Consider the following 20,432-nt stretch of genomic DNA (forward strand, 5'->3'; position numbering starts at 1 on the left):
CCTTGTTCTTCATGATGCTCTCTGCGCTTTTAACGGACCTCTGAGACTATCACAGTGCAGGTGCATTTATACGGAGACTTGATTACACACAGGTGGATTGTATTTATCATCATTAGTCATTTAGGCCAACATTGGATCATTCAGAGATCCTCACTGAACATCTGGAGAGAGTTTGCTGCAGTGAAAGTAAAGGGGCTGAATAATTTTGCACGCCCAATTTTTCCATTTTTGATTTGTTAAAAAAGTTTGAAATATCCAATAAATGTCGTTCCACTTCATGATTGTGTCCCACTTGTTGTTGATTCATCACAAAAAAATACAGTTTTATATCTTTATGTTTGAAGCCTGAAATGTGGCAAAAGGTCGCAAAGTTCAAGGGGGCCGAATACTTTCGCAAGGCACTGTATATCCACAGTAAAACGAGTCCTATATCGACATAACCTGAAAGTCCGCTTAGCAAGGAAGAAGCCACGGCTCCAAAACCGCCATAAAAAAGCCAGACTACGGTATGCAACTGCACATGGGGACAAAGATCGTACTGTTTTGGAGAAATGTCCTCTGGTCTGATGAAACAAAAATAGAACTGTTTGGCCTTAATGACCATGTTTATGTTTGGAGGATAAATGGGGAGGCTTGCAAGCCAGAGAACACCATCCCAACCATGAAGCACAGGGGTAGCAGCATCATTTTGTAGGGTGCATTGCTGCAGGAGGGACTGGTGCACTTCACAAAATAGATTGCATCATGAGGATGGAAAATTATGTGGATATATTGAAACATCAAGACATCAGTCAGGAAGTTAAAGCTTGTTCGCAAATGGGTCTTCCAAATGGACAATGGCCCCAAGCATTCTTCCAAAGTTGTGGCAAAATGGCTTAAGGACAACAAAGTCAAGGTATTGGAGTGGTCATCACAAAGCCCTGACCTCAATCCCATAGAAAAGTTGTGGGCAGAACTGAAAAAGCATGCGAGAGCAAGGAGGCCTACAAACCTGACTTACACCAGCTCTGTCAGGAGGAATGGGCCAAAATCCACCCAACTTATTGTGGGAAGCTTGTGAAAGTTAAACTTGGGTCAAATGTTTTGGGTTAAATTGTTTAAGGCAATGCTACCAAATACTAATTGAGTGTAGGTAAACTTCTGACCCACTGGGAATGTGATGAAACAAATAAAATCTGAAATAACTCATTCGCTCTATCATTATTGTGACATTTCATTCTTAAAATAAAGTGGTGATCCTAACCGTCCTAAGACAGGGAATTTTTACTCGGATTCAATGTCAGGAATTGTATAACACTGCATTTAAATGTATTTGGCTAAGGTGTATGTAAACTGCCAACCTCAACTGTATTTTCCTCACAATGGAAAATGTGTAGTTAGTGTCAACTGTTTAGGCAACATGGTATACTAATGAGGATGGATTTATTTCTGACGCAACTTTTGGAGAAAACAAATGAGAACTACAAATGATCAGGTTTATACACTATGATTTATTTCAACATAATCTCACATTATTTACAAATAGAAAATGGCAGACTCCTTGCATACAAGACGAACTGAGGGAGGATCATCACTGATGTCTTTACAGTTTATATATGTCCAGGAAGGAAAGTCCTTGTGACCAATACCAACTCAGCGATATCACTTCAAAAGTAAGACAGGTCAGTCTGTTTTCCAAATGCCTCGTCCTTATGATGAAGAATGCCTCTGATTCTTGGACTGCCTGCTGTCTCCTGAGTGTGTCTAGGCGTCTAGAGTGCCTTTAAAGAGAACATAGACCAAGAAAACCTTGTCAAACCGGTTACACAAACATATATTCACTGATTCACTACAGCCAAAGACTCAGGATAATGCAACAGAGCGTGAATATTCAATTACAAAAAAATCTATAATCAATCTGACAAAGAATTAAATATGGTAGAGGTTTAGTGAAGATGGATGCTTGGAAGGGAACTTACCTTCCAAAAAGGCAAACTCATCTACGGTCTCTATTGCATTGTCTGTTAGTAGAAACAACAAATAACACAATAGCTGGAAGAACTAAAGTCAAAGGCTGGCCTAAATGACCCCCGATCCTGGCCCTGTAAAGCTACATGGTGTGCAGGCTTTTATTCTAGCACCGCACGAAGACCTTGATCGGTTAAATCAGTTAGGCCTAACACGTGTTTAGTACAAGGATGGAACTAAAGCCTGGCATGCCATGTAGCTCTCCAAAACCAGGGGTGGTGACCATTACACGTAGCAATAATCATATGGTATGATTGGTGTACTATATGATCATGTCTTCTTGACATTACTAACCTAAATCTTTCCTCTGCAAAGTTTTCCTCTTTCCTTGATGGGCATACACCAGGGCATCTTTGGCAATCATTTCAACAAAGAGTTCCTGGAACACATGAAGTTCAGTATACAGTCAGTAACGTCGCTGTAACATATAACATAAGTGTATTGTGACTACAGTAACGTGAATGTGCGGCAGGTAGCCTAGTGGTTAGCGCGTTGGGCCAGTAACTGAAAGGTTGCTAGATCAAATCCCCGAGCTGACAATGTAAAAATCTGTCGTTCTACCCCTGAACAAGGCAGTTAACCCACTGTTCCTAGGCCGTCACTGTAAATAAGAATGTGTTCTTAACTGACTTTCCTAGTTAAATAAAAGGTTTTCTAAAAAAGTACAAATATGTCATCTTAGGTAGCTAAGCTAGATATTGCTTTTACAGCAATGATGTGTTGGTGCTGGGTTGAAACAAAAGCCTGCACACCAAGTAGCTCAACAGTTGATGACCAGTGAACTACAAGGAACATAAAGTAGGTCCTTCCTAAAATCCTCCCCAACTTCACTCTGTATCTGGAATAGAGTACCACAATATGAGTCATAATACCCATAAAACCTAGCGGTCAAACAGGGAAATTGTTCCAATAGTATTTCCACCATTCATTTTTCCCATAGGGCATTTTAGAAAAACTTCAAATAAGGGCTGTGTTTTGTGTAGGCTTACTGTGACGTTTTGATAACCGGCGTCAACTGTGTCTGTCGCCCCTGTGGCACCTACTGGGTCGGCCCCAGAGTAGTGGTCAGGTGAGGAAGAGTTACGGGGGAACGAGGCTGAAGAGAACAACCAACAAACTGGGCCCGTCGCGGCAGCCTCCTTATTTTAAGCGGTGGAATAACGACTGGAACCATTTGCCTGTTTGACCGCTAGGCTCCATGGGTATTATGACTCATTAAGTGATCATGCCCGAGAGGCCAGTGTTTGGAGGATATATTGGCACAGGTGTTGTTAGGCAGGAAAACCGTGAAAATATATCATCCAAACACCAGCTTCTTGGGTGGTCTGCCCAACGCATCATCGGTGGCACATTGCCTGCCCTCCAGGACACCTACAGCACCCGATGTCACAGGAAGGTCAAAAAGATCATCAAGGACATCAACCACCTGAGCCACAGCCTGTTCACCCCCAAAGGCGAGGTCAGTACAGGTGCATCAAAGCTGGGACCGAGAGACTGAAAAACAGCTTATATCTCAAGGCCATCTGACTGTTAAATAGCCAACACTAGTCGGCTACCACCCGGTTGCTCAACCCTGCTGCCCTATATACATAGAATCACTGGTCACTTTAATAATGTTTACACACTGCTTTACTCATTTCGTATGCAAACTCAGCAAAAAAAGAAACGTCCCTTTTTCAGGACCCGGTCTTTCAAAAATAAATCGTAAAAATCAAAATAACTTTTAACACTTTAACACTGTTTCCCCATGTCTGTTCAATGAATCATAAACAATGAATGAACATGTACCTGTGGAAAGATCATTAAGGTAGGCAATTAAGGTTACAGTTATGAAAACTTAGGACACTAAAGAGGCCTTTCTACTGACCCTGAAAAACACCAAAATAAAGATGCCCAGGGTCCCTGCTCATCTGCGTGACCGTGTCTTAGGCATACTGCAAGGAGGCATGAGGACTGCAGATGTGGCCAGGGCAATAGATTGCAATGTCCGTACTGTGAGACGCCTAAGACAGCGCTACAGGGAGACAGGACGGACAGCTGATCATCCTCGCAGTGGCAGACCACGAGTAACAACATCTGCACAGGATCGGTACATCTGAACATCACACAGGTACAGGATGGCAACAACAACTGCCCGGGTTACACCAGGAATGCACAATCCCTCCATCAGTGCTTAGACTGTCTGCAATAGGCTGAGAGAGGCTAGACTGAGGGCTTGTAGGCATGTTGTAAGGCAGATCCTCACCAGACATCACAGGCAACGTCGCCTATGGGCACAAACCCACCATCGCTGGACCAGACAGTACTGGCAAAAAGTGATCTCCACTGACGAGTCATGGTTTTGTCTCACCATGGGCTATGGTCAGATTCTTGTTTATCGTCGAAGGAACGAGCGTTACACCGAGGCCTGTACTCTGGAGCGGGATCGATTTGGAGGTGGAGGGTCCGTCATGGTCTGGGGCGGTGTGTAACAGCATCACCGGACTGAGCTTGTTGTCATTGCAGGCAATCTCAACGCTGAGCGTTACAGGGAAGACATCCTCCTCCCTCATGTGGTACGCTTCCTGCAGGCTCATCCTGACATGACCCTCCAGCATGACTATGTCACCAGCCATACTGCTCGTTCTGTGCGTGATCTCCTGCAAGACAGAAATGTCAGTGTTCTGCCATGGCCAGCGAAGAGCCCGGATCTCAATCCCATTGAGCACGTCTGGGACCTGTTGGATCAGAGGGTTAGGGCTAGGGCCAGGGCCATTCCCCCCAGAAATGTCCAAGAACTTGCAGGTGCCTTGGTGGAAGAGTGGGGTAACACCTCACAGCAAGAACTGGCTAATCTGGTGCAGTCCATGAGGAGATGCACTACAGTACTTAATGCAGCTGGTGGCCCCCCCCTTTGTTCAGGGTCACATTATTCCATTTCTGTTAGCCACATGTCTGTGGAACTTGTTCAGTTTATGTCTCAGTTGTTAAATCTTGTTATGTTCATACAAATATTTACACATGTTAAGTTTGCTGAAAATAAACGCTGTTGACAGTAAGAGGACGTTTATTTTTTTCTGAGTTTATATATTGTATTCTATTCTACTGTATTTTAGTCAATATCACTCCGACATTGCTCGTCCTAATATTTATTTCTTATAATTCTTCATTTATTTTTAGATGTATGTTTTATTGATAATTGTTAAATATTACAGAATTAATGGAGCTAGGATGCAATAACATCTGCTAAATGTGTACGTGACCAATACAATTTGATTTGCACTACAGCTAACTTAGAGTCATGTCAAACAGTGCAGACAGAATAACAGCAAAGTAGCTGCATTTGTTTAAGCTGTTTTCTCGTGACATTTATTTGGATACATCCATAACAATGAGCTAATGAAGCATTCAGGATGAGACCCACCAGTTGTATAAACTGTGATACTTTATACAAGAACACTGTCCAGATTTTGCATATCGTTTATGAGTCAGTCCCACATATTTATGAACGGCTGAGCCGGATGTCCTTTGCAGTAAGCCATCTCATGAATTTATATAATGTAACCAAGTGAGCAGACACCTAAGTCAATTGATTCATGAATTGCCCTTTGTGCCTGCAGCCTTACCCTATAATTCTGTATTTCTTTGTGACTAACTTGAATACAGGTAGACCAGGAAAGCCACATCCCTGATTGGCAGATGAGTGACAACCCTGATTAGAAGCACCTGCTCCTCATCAGTTGTTCAAATGCTGTTTTGAATTAAAAGAGAATTGCACCTACACACTGAAGGCGGCTGCAAAACCGAAACGTCTGTGTAGGCTATCCAAGATGCAGTGAAAATATATATTTTTTAAATCTACAAAATGTAAGTAAACTTTGACATTTTTTTGAAAAATGAATGGTGGAAAAACGATTGGAACCATTTCCCTGTTTGACCGCTAGGTTTTATGACACGTCACTGTGGGGCTCTTATACTCTAACAGTTTAGAGCATTGCTGAATCACAAAGCCGACTAGGCGAAAAATCAGTCGATGTGCCTTTGAGCAAGGCACTTAACCCTAATTGTTCCTGTATATTGCTCTGGATAATCCCATCTCCTAAATTACAAATGTAAATAAACTGGCTAGCAACATGACTTAACCCACCTTGAATGTAGGCTACAAAATATGAAAACAAACTAATACTGCTAGGGGTAGCTAACGTAATGTAATACTTTTAACTTACTGTGGCTTTAGCAATGATAAACACAGACTCTTGACTAGCGAGGGACACGTCTGGGTCCGCTTTCATCAGTGCCTTGATACGGGACAGCGGTAACTTCGCTAGACGGTTCTGGGAGGGTGCTGCAACGGGCCCAGTATGTTGGTTACTCTCTTCTTCAGCCTCGAGCCCCCGTAACTCTTCCTCGCCTTCACACCGCTCTGGGTCTGACACTGTAGGGGCGACAGGCACTGCAACAGTTGACGCCATTATCTTGTACACAAACGAGTTGTCAAAAACGTGCCTAGTTCTGATTAGTGAATAATACATTCGAATGTTCCTCCCCTTCCACTCCCGCCAACTATTCATTGTGTGTGATTGGTGGAATGGCCGACTTCATGAGGTGAGGATTGGCTTGAACCATGGCCAAACAAATATTTGGTTTAAGCCATTGGTGAATGTTCACAACTCCTTAGCGCTCCTAAACGTTGTGAAACATTGACTACAGAACCGCGAGGCTGCTAAAAAGAAAAGATGCAGATCACGACCCTAATGAACAACCTCATCATATTTGTTACATAAAATGTACATCTTCATCTCTCTATTACTGCTCATCCAATACATTAGAAATGTGTTCAATTACTCATTGTTTGAATTGTTTGTAGATAGACCTGTGATACATATTGAATTTGATAGGCCCACCTTTCAATATTGCTCAATGTTTAAGTGATAATAGGCCTAGATTAGATTTATGTGAAATAGCTGTTAGTGCTGCTTTATCTATGTCGGTATCTAATTAAGCCATAAGGCCCAAGGGACACTGCCTTCAGAAAGTATTCAGACCCCTTGACATTTTCCACGTTTTGTTACATTACAGCCTTATTCTAAAATTGATTCAATAAATAAGGAATCCAAAGCAATCTGCATACAATACCTCATTAGGACGAAGTGAAAAGTTTTTTTATTTTATTTTTGCAAACGTATAAAAAATAAAATAAATAAATACCGGTTTTCCCTAAGTATTCAGATGCTTGCAATGAGACTCGAAATTGAGCTCAGGTGCATCCTGTTTCCATTGATCATCAATTATGTTTCTACAACTTGATTGGAGTCCACCTGTTGCAAATTCAAATGATTGGACATGATCTGGAAAGGCACACACCTGTCAATATAAAGTCCCACAGTTCACAGTGCATGTCTGAGCAAAAACCAAGCCATAAAGTCAAAATAACTGTCCGTAGAGCGCAGAGACAGGATTGTGTCAAGGCACAGACCTGGGGAAGGGTACCAAAGCATTTATGCAGCTTTGAAGGTCCCCATTAACACAGTGGCCTCCATCATTCGCCCAGCCAAAATGAGCAGTCAGGGAGGTGACCAAGAACCCGATGGTCACTTTGACAGCGATCTAGAGTTCCTCTGTGGACATGGGAGAACCTTCCAGAAGGACAACCATCTCTGCAGCACTCCACCAATCAGGCCTTTATGATAGCGTGTCCAAACGGAAGCCACTCATCGGCAATAGGCACATGACAGCCCGCTTGGAGTTGCCCAAAAGGCACCTAAAGACTCTCAGAGAATGAGTAACAAGATACTCTGATGAATCCAAGATTGAACTCTTTGGCCTGAATGGCAAGCATCACGTCTGGAGGAAATCGGGCACCATCCGTACGGTGAAACATGGTGGTGGCAGCATCATGCTGTGGGGATGTTTTTCAGCGGCATGGACTGGGAGACCAGTCAGGATCGAGGGAAAGATGAACGGAGAAAAGTACAGAGAGATCCTTGATGAAAACCTGCTCAGGACCTCAGGCTGGGGCGAAGGTTCACCTTCCAACAGGACAATGATCCTAAGCACACAGCCAAGACAACACAGGAGTGGCTTTGGGACAAGTCTCTGAATGTCCTTGAGGGGCCCAGCCAGAGCCTGGACTTGAACCCAATCGATTATCTCTGGAGAGACCTGAAATAGCTGTGCTGCAACATTCCCCATCAAGCCTGACAGAGCTTGAGAGGATCTGCAGAGAAGAATGGGAGAAACTCTCAAAGTAGTGTGCCAAGCTTGTAGCATCATCCCACAAAAAAACGTGTCTGTAATCACTGCTAAAGGTGTTTCAACAAAGTACTGAGTAAAGGGTCTGATACTTATGTAAATGTGATATTTCAGTTTTAATTTTAATTTTAACACATTTGAAAAAAATATAAATATATTTTTGCTTTGTCATTATGGGGTAGGCTGAGGAAAAAACAGCAACAATTTCATCAATTTTAGAATAAGGCAGTAACATAACAAAATGTGGAAAAAGTCAAGGGGTCTCAATACTTCCTGAATGCACTGTATATACAAAAGTATGTAGACAACTCTTCAAATGAGTGGATTAGGCTTTTTCAGCCACACCCGTTGCTGACAGGTGTATAAAATTGAACAATCTCCATAGACAAACATTGGCAGTAGAATGGCCTTACTGAAGAGCTCAGTGACTTTCAACGTGACACCGTCATAGGATGCCACCATTCCAAAAAGTCAGTTGGTCAAATTTCTGCCCTGCTAGAGCTGCCCTGAACAACTGTAAGTGTTGTTATTGTGAAGTGGAAACATCCAGGAGTGACAAAGGCTCAGCCTTGAAGTGGTAGGCAAAACCAGCTCACAGAACGGGAGTGCTGAAGCACGTATCACATAAAAATTGTCTGTCCTCGGTTGCAATACTCACTACCAAGTTCCAAACTGCCTCCGGGAAGCAACGTCAGCACAAGAACTGTTAGTCGGGAGCTTAATGAAATGTATTTCCATGGCCGAGCACCCGTGGTGTAAAGCTTGGACTCAAGACTAGTGGAAACACTTTCTCTGGAGTGATGAATCACACTTCACCATCTAGCAGTCCGATGGACAAATTAGCCTATGACTTGGCAGACTGGAGGTTCTACAGCTGCAACATCGAGAGCATCCTTACTGGTTGCCTCACTGCCTGGTACGGCAACTGCTCGGCCTCTGACCGCAAGGCACTACATCACTGGGGCTAAATTGCCTGCCATCCAGGACCTTTCCACCAGGCGGTGTCAGAGGAAGGCCCTAAAAATTGTCAAAGACCCCAGCCACCCTAGTCATAGTCTGTTCTCTCTACTACCGCATGGCAAGCGGTACCGGAGTGCCAAGTCTAGGACAAAAAGGCTTCTCAACAAAAAAGGCTTCTCTTAGGCCCTCATGACATAATAGTCTTCTCAAGTGTATTGTCTGAAGGCTACATTGGTTATACATTACAGAACAATGGGATGCACTTCCATCATATTTTAACATTTCATTTCTGTATTCTTGCTCTTACCAGAGCAATGTACTAGGATGGCATGGATATCAAATTAGCATGACATACTTAAATGGTCAAACAGGCCATTCATTTATTTTGATTCAGTTTGATTCATGTTTTATTTAATTGAGGGATAGGCCAGAAATAAGATGCTCTGCTCTGACCTCATCGGACTAAGGCCTCATTAACTAGTTCTGCACATGATAGCAAAGGTGCTGCCAGCCTAATATAAACTGAGTGTACAAAACATTAAGAACACCTTCCTAATATTTAGTTGCATTCCCCCACTTGAGTTGCAGCCTCTGAACAGCCTCAATTCGTTGGGGCATGGTCTCTACAAGATGTCGAAAGGGTTCCACAGGGATGCTGGCTCATGTTGACTCCAATGCTTCCCACAGTTGTGTCAAGTTGGCTGGATGTCCTTTGGGCGGTGGACCATTCTTGATACAAAGGGGAAACTGCTGAGCTTGAAAAACCCAGCACCGTTGCAGTTCTTGACACAAACCAGTGCGCCTGGCACCTACTACCATTTCTCGTTCAAAGGCACTTAAATATTTTGTCTTGCCCATTCACCATCTGAATGGCACACATACACAATATGTGTCTCAACTGTCTAAAGGCTTAAAAATCATCTTTTAAACTGTTTCCTCCTCTTCATCTACACTCATTAGGCGCTAATATATGGATTTCACAAGTCTGGGAATACAGATATTATGCATCTGTTGGTCACAGATATCTTTTTTTTTAAAGGTAGGGGTGTGGATCAGAAAACCAGTCAGTAACTGGTATGACTACCATTTGTCTCATGCAATGCGACACATCTCCTTTGCATAGAGTTGATCAGGCATTTGATTGTGGCCTGTGGAATGTTCTCCCACTCCTCTTCAATGGCTGTGCGAAGTTGTTGGATATTGCTGGGAACTAGAATACGCTGTCCTACACGTCGATCCAGAGCATTCCAAACATTCTCAATGAGTGACGTCTGGTGAGTATGCAGGCCATGGAATAATAGAGACATTTTCAGCTTTCAGGAATTATGTACAGATTCTTGTGACATGGGACCGTGCACAGGGATCTGTACATAGGGGTGCGTCACTTAAGTGGTTTGAGTCACTGATGTGATCTTCCTGTCCAGGTTGGCGCCCCCCCTTGAGTTGTGCTGTGGCGGAGATCTTTGTGGGCTATACTCAGCCTTGTCTGAGGATGGTAAGTTGGTGGTTGAAGATATCCTTCTAGTGGTATGGGGGCTGTGCTTTGGCTATATCCTGCCTGTTTTGCACTGTCCAGGGGTATCGTCGGATGGGGCCACAGTGTCTCCCGACCCCTCCGGGGCCTCATGTTATCTCTGTGCATTCAATTTGCCATCAATAAAATTCAATTTTGTTAATTGTCCGTAGCTTATGCCTGCCCATACCATAACCTGACCTCCACCATGGGGCAATCTGTTTCCAACACTGACGTCAGCAAACCGCTTGCCCACACGTCGCCATACACGTGGTCTGCAGTTGTGAGGTCAATTGGACGTATTGCCAAATTCTCTAAAATGACATTGGAGGCGGCTTATGGTAGAGAAATTAACATTAAATTCTCTGGCAACAGCTCTGGTGGACATTCCTGCAGTCAGCATGCCAATTGCACGCTCCCTCAACTTGAAACATCTGTGGCATTGTGTTTTGTGACAAAATCGCACATTTTAGAGTGGCCTTTTATTGTCCCCAGCACAAGGTGCACCTGTATAATGATCATGCTATTTAATCAGCTTATTGATATGCCACACCTATCAAGTGGATGGATTATCATGTTGCATTTATATTTTTGTTCGGTATATGTGAATAATACAGCCAACTGGAGATTCCATGGAAGATGGCAACCAGGTTGAAATTGATTAACAATGTAGTTCTATTACCCTAGTTCCAAATCGGAGTCCCTGCTATCGAACACAGTGAATCTCATCCAAATTAAAATCTCACCTCTTGGGCCTCCAGAGTGGCATAGTGGTCTAAGGCACTCCATCGCAGTGCTTGAGGTGTCAATACAGACCCAAGTTCGACCCCAGGTTGTGTCAGTGACCGGGACATGGAGACCCATGAGGTGGAGTACAATTGGCCCAGCGTCATCCAGGTTAGGGGAGGGTTTGGCCAGCCGGGATTTCCTTGTCCCATCGTACTCTAGCGACTTCTTGTGGCAGATCGGGCGCCTGCAACCTGACTTTGGGCGCCTGCCCCCTGACTTTGGGCGCCTGCCCCCTGACTTTGGGCGCCTGCCCCCTGACTTTGGGCGCCTGCCCCCTGACTTTGGGCGCCTGCCCCCTGACTTTGGGCGCCTGCCCCCTGACTTTGGGCGCCTGCCCCCTGACTTTGGGCGCCTGCCCCCTGACTTGGGTCGCCTGCAAGCTGACTTTGGGTCGCCTGCGAGCTGACTTGGGTCGCCTGCAAGCTGACTTGGGTCTCCTGCAAGCTGACTTGGGTCTCCTGCAAGCTGACTTGGGTCTCCTGCAAGCTGACTTGGGTCTCCTGCAAGCTGACTTGGGTCTCCTGCAAGCTGACTTGGGTCTCCTGCAAGCTGACTTGGGTCTCCTGCAAGCTGACTTGGGTCTCCTGCAAGCTGACTTGGGTCTCCTGCAAGCTGACTTGGGTCTCCTGCAAGCTGACTTTGGTCGCCAGCTGAATGGTGTTTCCTCCAACACAATGATGCGGCTGGCTTCGGGGTTAAGCGAGCAGTGCGGCTTGGAAGGGTCGTGTTTCCGGGGACGCATGGCTCTCAACCTTCTCCTCTCACAAGTCCGTATGGGAGTTTCAGCGATGGGACAAGACTGTAACTACCAATTGGATACCACAAAAAATGGGGTTTAAGTATAAAATCTCACCTATAATTTTGATGTTTTTTTTTTTTTTTGCGCCTTTAGAACTCAAATCTAGACTAGCATGAAACGCAAGGACAAGTGAGACGAGTGAGAATCGGTGAACAATTCACCCAAAGTCCTTCCAGCCCTTCCTATTATATCAGAACTGACCCTAGACCGAAGGGTGGTCAACGACCTTATACTGGGCCGAAGGATCTCCTTCTACGAACTCAGGGGGAAAATAGGATGTGACAATGTTAGATTGGGGGTTTCATACCTTGAATAAAGGTAAGGAGGGCTACCGTTTATTAGTTCGTCATCCTTTCAATAGTTAGTTAAATAGTTATTTGGTTCATTCATTCGTCAAGTCTGACTGATAGAGTAGCAAGAATGAGAGTTGAGCAGTCTACAACTGATACCACTTCGGAAAATGTAGCAAAATGGGCATTACGAGGTGATAGAGACCACCAAGTTCCTGCACCTGGTGATGGAGTATGGTGGGGGAGGGGATCTCTACTCACGTATCGCCAACTGGTGGCCATTTGTCTGACCTTGAGATCAAGCTCATCTTTGCCCAGATCCCCTCAGCCATCAAACACATGGTGAGCTATGCCCATTGAAAGCTTTGAACAGTAGACACGCACAGATGTCAATTCCACTCCATGATTAGGGCTGCTTGAGGATTGGGTGAGTAACTTTCTCATCAATGCATCATTTATGTGTAGTCATGACTTACCAGTGTGTATCCAATGATTGTAATCTTGCTTGCATGATTTAGAGAGGCAAAGAGAAAGGGGGATACCTAGTCAGTTGCACAACTGAATGCATTCAACTGAAATGTCTCTTCCGCATTTAACCCAACCCCTCTGAATCATCTTAATTTTGTAGCAACATCCAACCAACACACCCCCACCCCACCCCTTTTTGTTATCATTCCAGCACGACGACAACATTGTCCACCGAGACATGAAAGCAGAGAATGTCTTCTATACCACCAGCTACTGCATCAAGGTGGGAGACCTTGGCTTCAGCATAGTGACTGGTCCAACCGAGGTCCTCACCACATTCTGTGGTTCCACATCCTACGCCGCTCCAGAGCTCTTCAAAGAGAAAGGCTACATGGGTCGTTACATGGACATCTGGGCATTGGGCATCCTCCTCTACTTCATGGTCACCCAGGTCCTGTGCTTGGAGGAGCAGGAGGTGAAGTTGGCCTTTTCTGGCCTGGGCTTCATGGCGGCCCATCTGCAGAGCAACACCTAACACAGACAATTGCAACCCCCTGACGGGGACCTACCGTATCCTCCTCCACCACATCCAGAAGAGGAGGTCCGTGGAGGATGTGGGATATGCAGGCCTCTACCCTAAGGACTTTGTCACTACCAAGAGATGGACGCCACTGCTGTTATGGTCAAGCACAACCCAACTAATGTCTGTTATGCTATAGACCATGGTTTCGTAACAGTTTTTGTACCAGGGACTGGCAAGTTATGGATCTTCTCTTAGGATTAAAACAAACACTTTTGGAGGACCACTTACATTGAAATCAAACATTTGAGAACTGAAGTTCTCAGACAACTATCTGAGGGATCAGTTAGCAATATCTCAGAGACCAGTGGTGCTCCATGGACAAGACACAAACACACCCGTGCAGACATGTGCATACTCTCACTCACTCACACACACACACCGCTCTCTCAGGGATCTGCTGTTGCTTATTCATCGTAGTACAGAGGATAGGTAGATAAATACCACCATCTTGTGCTCACATTATTCATTACATTTCAGTATGCCTCAGAAATCTGTGATGAAAAGAAACCGTGGTTAAGATTACAGGATCTGGTTTGTAATGTACAGTCCATTAATTCTATTGAGGCTTATGGACTAACAAGGCTTCAGCTTGTTGTGACCGTCACTTGTGACCGTCACTTTACCGTCACTTTACTCAATAGGCCTATGTTCTGTTCAATAGGCTTACAGCAAGAGGCAGACTGAGTGCTATTAATCCTTTGCCTATCTTCCAAGCCTACTTAGTCCAGTGCTTCATCAAAATATAACCGGGGTTGTGCAAGGGCATGGCTAATCTTTCTTTGTTGTGATACAGGAAAAGTGCTTTGTCCAGATATGAATTGTAAGGGAGTCAGGCACCAAGTGTGGGCCCATGTCCTGATATTTTCATTGCTCTACTTAGGTCTACAATACTTTTTTATCCTTAAACACTTAAAAGTTCATGTAAATATAATCTTCAGTTTATATACTTGTAAATTATATAAAGTGCTATTCACAACATTCTAAAATGTGTAAAACAGATTTCTTGTACATAGTAGAGCACGTGCACAGATCTTAATTTTGGCTATTCAATGGCTTGGAAGGGCAATGTTTTGTCTAAAAATGAATGTCTTTACTTTGATATCATGCAATTAAATTGCAGTAACACATTGCTTATGAAGCTAAATATATACAATAATTTTATAAATGCTTAACTGATATACTTCGTTCACATATTTGCAATTGGGGGTGCACATTAATGCTCGAGAAATGTCACGGCTGTTCAAAGGAGAGGACCAAGGTGCAGGGTGGTGAGTGCACATGTTTTTTAATAAAGAAAGAAGACGGCGAACAAAACAATACACACTACAAACCAAAACCTTGAAGCTTAAGGCTAAGTGCCATAAAGAAAGTCAACCTCCCACAAACACCTTTGGGAAAAAGGGTACCTAAGTATGGTTCCCAATCAGAGGCAACGATGGACAGCTGTGTGGACTCCGGCCGCAAAACCTGACTCTCAAGGGGAGGGTCCGGGTGGGCCCTCTTTACGGCGGCAGCTCTGGTGCGGGCGTCCCGCATTTGCCGGGTGGAAGCTGGCATCCAGAAGGGGTGGGGCCAGCTCTGGCCTCGAGACCAACTTACGCTCTCATAAAAATCAAGACCATTAGTTTGTATAAACATTAGCAGTTTCTCGAACTCTCCTCTTCTCTTACTCAACACTATTTTCCCATGAGAGTATTCCTAATCTCTGTGCTCTAAGCAGTGATAGAAGCTGTCAACACTTTCACTTTTCTCAAATTCTTGTGCGTAGGTTCTACAAGTTTGCACCTGCACCTGTCATGTTTCTCCATTAATTGGCAGTCTGACAATGCAGTACATTTTGCAATAATGAGACGAACCCCAATCTTGCCTTTATCCTGTTAAGGCAAGCATGTGAACAAATGATGGAGAGACAAACTATCAAATTACCCCCAAGCTAGTGCCAAAGTGGAGTCCTGACTTGACTTGAACCCTTAGAATTTATCATTTTTTATGCTATGCTCAATAGGTCTAAAAATGGCTTTGACTATGTCCTTTTGTCTTCAAGAGTGCGAGCTAATAAATCAAATTGAAAGAACACCAATATATATTTTCTGACTGGAGCATTATGATAAGGAATAACTAATCATATCCATCATCCCATGTAATCTTTGGGAATGGTTTGTTTGACATGCTAAGGTTCTGGGTTGCTTTGTGTCTTAGCTGAGTCAATGTGGTTGCTACTTGAATTCATTGTCCCTCAATGAAAAACAAATGATTCTTTCTACAGTTCAACAGTTCCCTCTCCTGAATATTATAATGAAGTGTTGAAAGCACCTGTGCAGAAGATATGTCAAAATGAATAGACAGAGATAATAGCAAAGGGGAACTTGGTACACACTTAATTACACAATTACTCAATTAATTTCAGTTTTAACTCAACATTTTTGATTGGAATGACAGTTCGGTCCGTGCAAAAACTTGTTGAGTGGATGAGCAAGAATGTAATAAAAAGCTAATTCACACTGTGCTTACACAGAGATACTTTAGTCGGTACTTCATATCCCCGTGCTCCTTTTAAATAAACACATCTAACTTGTATGCACTGAGCACTGAGTCACTAGCAGTGAATATCTGCTCTAACTCAAATGTTTACCCCTTGGACATTTACCCCTTGGACATGTTTCCTTTGGACATTACAGCAATAGCTTTCAGATGAACTGTATCTATCTATCTCGTCCCTTATTATTCTCTCCACTCAGGTGAGACTGTTGAGAAACATGAAGTACATGCCAAAAACAACTTTGTCTTTGTTTGTCTTGGCAAATACAAAAAAGTCAGAGTTCTGGAACATTGATCACAGGACATGTTCTGTATTTTGAAAACCATATCTTGATCAGTGTACGTTGGGTCTGAGGTTTATACTGAGTGTACAAAACATTAGGAACATCTGCTCTTTCCATGGCATAGATTGACCAGATGAGTCCAGGTGAAAGCTATGATCCCTTATTGATGTCACTTGTTAAATCCACTTCAATCAGTGTAGGGGAAGGGGAAGAGACAGGTTAAAGAAGGATTTCTAAGCATTGTAACAATTGAGACATGGACTGTGTATGTGTGCCATTCAGAGGGTGAATGGGGAAGACAAAATATTGAAGTATCCACACGAGCCACAGCCTGTTCACACAGTTACCATCTAGAAGGCAGAGACAGTACAGGTGCATCAAAGCTGGGCTCGAAAAACTGATGAACAGCTTCTATCTCCAGGCCATCAGACTGTTAAACAGTCACCACAAGTCAGCCTCTGTCCTGTACCCTGCCCTGAACCTTAATTACTGTTACTAGCCGGCTACCATCCGGTACGCTATCCTGCACGTTAGAGACTGCTGCCCTATGTACATGGAGTCATTGAACACTGGTCACTTTAATAATGTTTACTATCACGTTTTAGGGAAGACCCAGATGCAGACAGTGTCGAAGTAACAAAAACGTATTACTAGAACAGAGGGCAGGCAAAACGACAGGTCAAGGGCAGGCAGAGGTCAGTAACAGGAAACAGGAGACAAAGGGCTGTGAGACATGGGTTTGATTTTAGACACATGAAAAGCGGGATGTATACGGATGGTACGGGCAACAGAAGACAAACAGCAGAGGGGCTAAAGACCTCTGAGACTGGGAAAGGGACGATAAACCGGGGGGAAAGTTTGTGGGACTCCACCCGGAGGGGCAGATCCCGGGTGGACAGCCTTCTGCCCGAGACGATACCGGGGTGCCGGGGTGCCGGTGTCCGGTGGCGGTCCGCTTGTCGTCGATACCTGGAGGTGGTCTTGAGAAGGGCTGACTGGGCTCTCTTCCAGGTCCGACGACAGCGGCGGACAAACATCTGGGCTGAAGGCATGCCGACCTCTTCCTCTTGCTCAGGAACGTAAGGAAGAAGTCCCGGCAATATATACAGAGAAATGTCAATTGAAAAAGGTCAAATGAAACGAAGCGCAGCTACTTTGCAGTCTTTCCACCTTCAGTTTGAATTGATTGTTTTAGCTGTGTTGTTGGCTTGCTCCTCTGAACAACTGTGTCCTGACTAGTGAGCACATTTTCTATGCCAGGCAAAATCGCGCCTCATTAGCTCATTGTTATGGATGTATCCAAATAAATGTCACTAGAAAACAACTAAAACAAATGCAAATGCAGCTACTTTGCTGTTATTCTGGCTATACTTTTTGACGTGACTGTAAGTTAGCAGTAGTTGGCTAGCAAGCAAGCAAGCAAGAGATAAGAACATTGCCAGCCAGTATGGCAATGGAGCATTTAGAACGAATGACTGGGTCGCATCCATAGATACAGATCAGTGTCGGGACTATATCTTGTGGAAGGATGAAATAGTGTGATTAAATTAATCAAAACAACGTTTTTAATGAAAATATGTCAATCATTATTTGAATATGTTGGTAAACCGTTGTATAAAAGTGTTAATGCCCTTGAAGCCAGTGTTTGGAGGATATAGTGGCAAGAAAAAGTATGTGAACCCTTTGCAATTACCTGGATTTCTGCATAAATTGGTATAACATTTGATCTACTCTTCATCTAAGTCACAACAATAGACAAACACAGTCTGATTAAACTAATAACGCACAAAAAAAGTATGTGTTTTCATGTCTTTATTGAACACAACGTGTAAACATTCACAGTGCAGGGTGGAGGAAGTGTACCCACTGTGACAATTAAAAGCTTCCCTAATCAGAAACCATGGATTGATGGCAGCATTCATGCAAAACTGAAAGCACGTACCCCCGCATTTAATCATGGCAAGGCAACTGGGAATATGGCCAAATACAAACAGTGTAGTTATTCCCTCCGTAAGGCAATCAAACAAGCAAAGTGTCAGCATAGAGACAAAGTGGAGTCCCAATTCAATGGCTCAAACACGAGATGCATGTGGCAGGGTCTACAGTCATTTACCGAATACAAAAAGAAAACCAGGCCCGTCGCCGACATCGACATCTTGCTTCCAGACAAATTAAACAACTTCTTTGCATGCTTTGAGGACAACTGACACAAACCGCTACCAAAGATTGTGGGCTCTCCTTCTCCATGGCCGATGTGAGTAAAACATTTAAGTGTATTAACTCTCGCAAGGCTGCCGGCCCAGACGGCATCCCTAGCCGCGTCCTCAGAGCATGCTCAGACCAGCTGGCTGGTGTGTTTACAGACATATTGTAATGGCGTCTGTGTGTAGCTGGTGAGATGAGTCAGGCGCAGTACTGTCAGGCGCAGTAAGTAATAAAATACTTTACTCAAAAATTCAAACACAACACATAATATACACGGCCACACAAATACGGACCACAATACAACATGTAGAACAGGGGGTTAAATAATAATCAAGTAATTGATTAAGTGAAGCCAGGTGTGATAAGACAAAGACAGAACAAATGGAAAATGAAAAGTGGATCGGCTGTGGCTAGAAAGCCGGTGACGCGGAACACTGCCCGAACAAGGAGAGGGACCGACTTCGGCGGAAGTCGTGACAGTACCCCCCTTGACGCGGCGTTCCAGCAGTGCACCGACATCGACCTTGGGGGCGGTGCGGAGGACGAGGCGCAGGGCGATCCGGATGGAGACGGTGGAAATCCCATAGCAACGAAGTGTCCTGAAAGTCCTCCACCGGCACCCAGCATCTCTCCTCCGGACCGTACCCCTCCCAATCCACAAGGTACCGAAGGCCCCTCGCCTGGTGCCTCGAGTCCAGGATGGCTCGAACAGCATACGCCGGGGCCCCCTCGGTGTCCAGAGGGGGTGCAGGAACCTCCCGCACCTCAGCTTCTTGGAGTGGACCAGCCAGCGCCGGCCTGAGGAGAGACACATGGAACGAGGGATTAATGTGATAATCTGAGGGAAGTTTAACCCCACTAACCGCTGACCCAGCTTCCAGCAGGGCAGGCGGAGGGGCAGGTTCCGGGTCGAAAGCCAGACCTGGTCCCCCAGTACGAACACCGAGCGGTTGAACCATTCGTCCACCGCAGGAGCTTCGATCTGGCTCTGATGCCACGGTGCCCGAACCGGCTGATACCCCAGTACACACTGGAAAGGAGAGAGGTTAGTGGAGGAGTGGCGGGATGAGTTTTGGGCCATCTCTGCCCAGGGGATGAACGTCGCCCACTCCCCCCGGCCAATCCTGGCAATATGACCGCAGAAACCTACCCACATCCTGATTTACTCTCTCCACCTGCCCGTTACTCTCGGGGTGAAGGCTGACCGAGACCCACAGACGCTCCATGAATGCTCTCCATACCCTGGACGTAAAGTGGGGACCTCTTTACGTCCTCTTTACGCACCCCGTAGTGCCGGAAGACGTGAGTGGACAGGGCCTCCGCAGTCTGTAGGGCCGTAGGGAGACCGGGCAAAGGGAGGAGACGGCAGGACTTAGAAAACCGATCCACAACGACCAGGATCATGGTGTTGCCCTGTGAGGGAGGAAGATCAGTCATGAAGTCCACCGACAGGTGCGACCACGGCCGTTGTGGAACGGGTAGGGGTTGTAATTACCCTCTGGGCAGGTGCCTGGGAGCCTTGCACTCGGCGCACACCGAGCAGGAGGAAACATAAACCCTCACGTCCTTGGCCAAGGTGGGCCACCAGTACCTCCCACTAAGGCAACGCACCGTCGGACCGATGCCAGGATGACCAGAGGAGGGTGACGTATGGCCCCAATAGATCAAACAGTTGCGGACGGAACGTACAGGAGCCCAGCTGGACACTGGGACCGAGTGGGCTCTGATCGTAACACCCGCTCGATGTCTGCGTCCAGCTCCCACA

General features: G+C 45.0%; 2 protein-coding genes across 3 annotated transcripts; one reads left to right on the plus strand and one right to left on the minus strand.

Moving 5' to 3' along the window:
- Positions 1–1,470: 1,470 nt before the first annotated feature.
- LOC110524218 (DNA polymerase epsilon subunit 4) lies at positions 1,471–6,600 on the minus strand. 2 transcript variants are annotated; one of them, XM_021603668.3, is made up of 4 exons: positions 6,213–6,600; positions 2,302–2,386; positions 1,959–2,000; positions 1,471–1,760 (listed from the first exon to the last, which is right to left on the minus strand). In XM_021603668.3, the coding sequence occupies exons 1-4, from the start codon at positions 6,555–6,557 to the stop codon at positions 1,744–1,746; spliced, it is 489 nt and encodes a 162-aa protein (XP_021459343.3). In that variant the 5' UTR covers positions 6,558–6,600; the 3' UTR covers positions 1,471–1,743. The 2 variants fall into 2 exon arrangements, with proteins under 2 accessions (XP_021459343.3, XP_021459344.3); XM_021603669.3 differs by lacking the exon at positions 1,959–2,000.
- Positions 6,601–10,242: 3,642 nt separating this feature from the next.
- Positions 10,243–14,167, plus strand: LOC110522875 (serine/threonine-protein kinase NIM1-like). The gene is made up of 3 exons (XM_021601327.3): positions 10,243–10,472; positions 10,623–10,693; positions 13,269–14,167. The coding sequence occupies exons 2-3, from the start codon at positions 10,691–10,693 to the stop codon at positions 13,590–13,592; spliced, it is 327 nt and encodes a 108-aa protein (XP_021457002.2). The 5' UTR covers positions 10,243–10,472; positions 10,623–10,690; the 3' UTR covers positions 13,593–14,167.
- The last annotated feature ends 6,265 nt before the right edge of the window (positions 14,168–20,432 follow it).

The sequence above is a fragment of the Oncorhynchus mykiss genome, chromosome 5 (genome assembly GCF_057628025.1).
Source record: "Oncorhynchus mykiss isolate SJ-2025 chromosome 5, ASM5762802v1, whole genome shotgun sequence".
In the NCBI taxonomy this organism is placed as follows: domain Eukaryota; kingdom Metazoa; phylum Chordata; class Actinopteri; order Salmoniformes; family Salmonidae; genus Oncorhynchus; species Oncorhynchus mykiss.

Bases quoted from the DNA above. Each gene is read 5' to 3' on its own strand.
- LOC110524218 (XM_021603668.3), bottom strand. From the start codon at position 6,557: ATGAATAGTTGGCGGGAGTGGAAGGGGAGGAACATTCGAATGTATTAT. The intron at 2,387-6,212 runs GTAAGTTAAAAG...CATGTGTTCCAG, and splicing joins TTATCATTGCTAAAGCCACA to GAACTCTTTGTTGAAATGAT. The intron at 2,001-2,301 runs GTTAGTAATGTC...TTCTACTAACAG, and splicing joins TTTGCAGAGGAAAGATTTAG to ACAATGCAATAGAGACCGTA.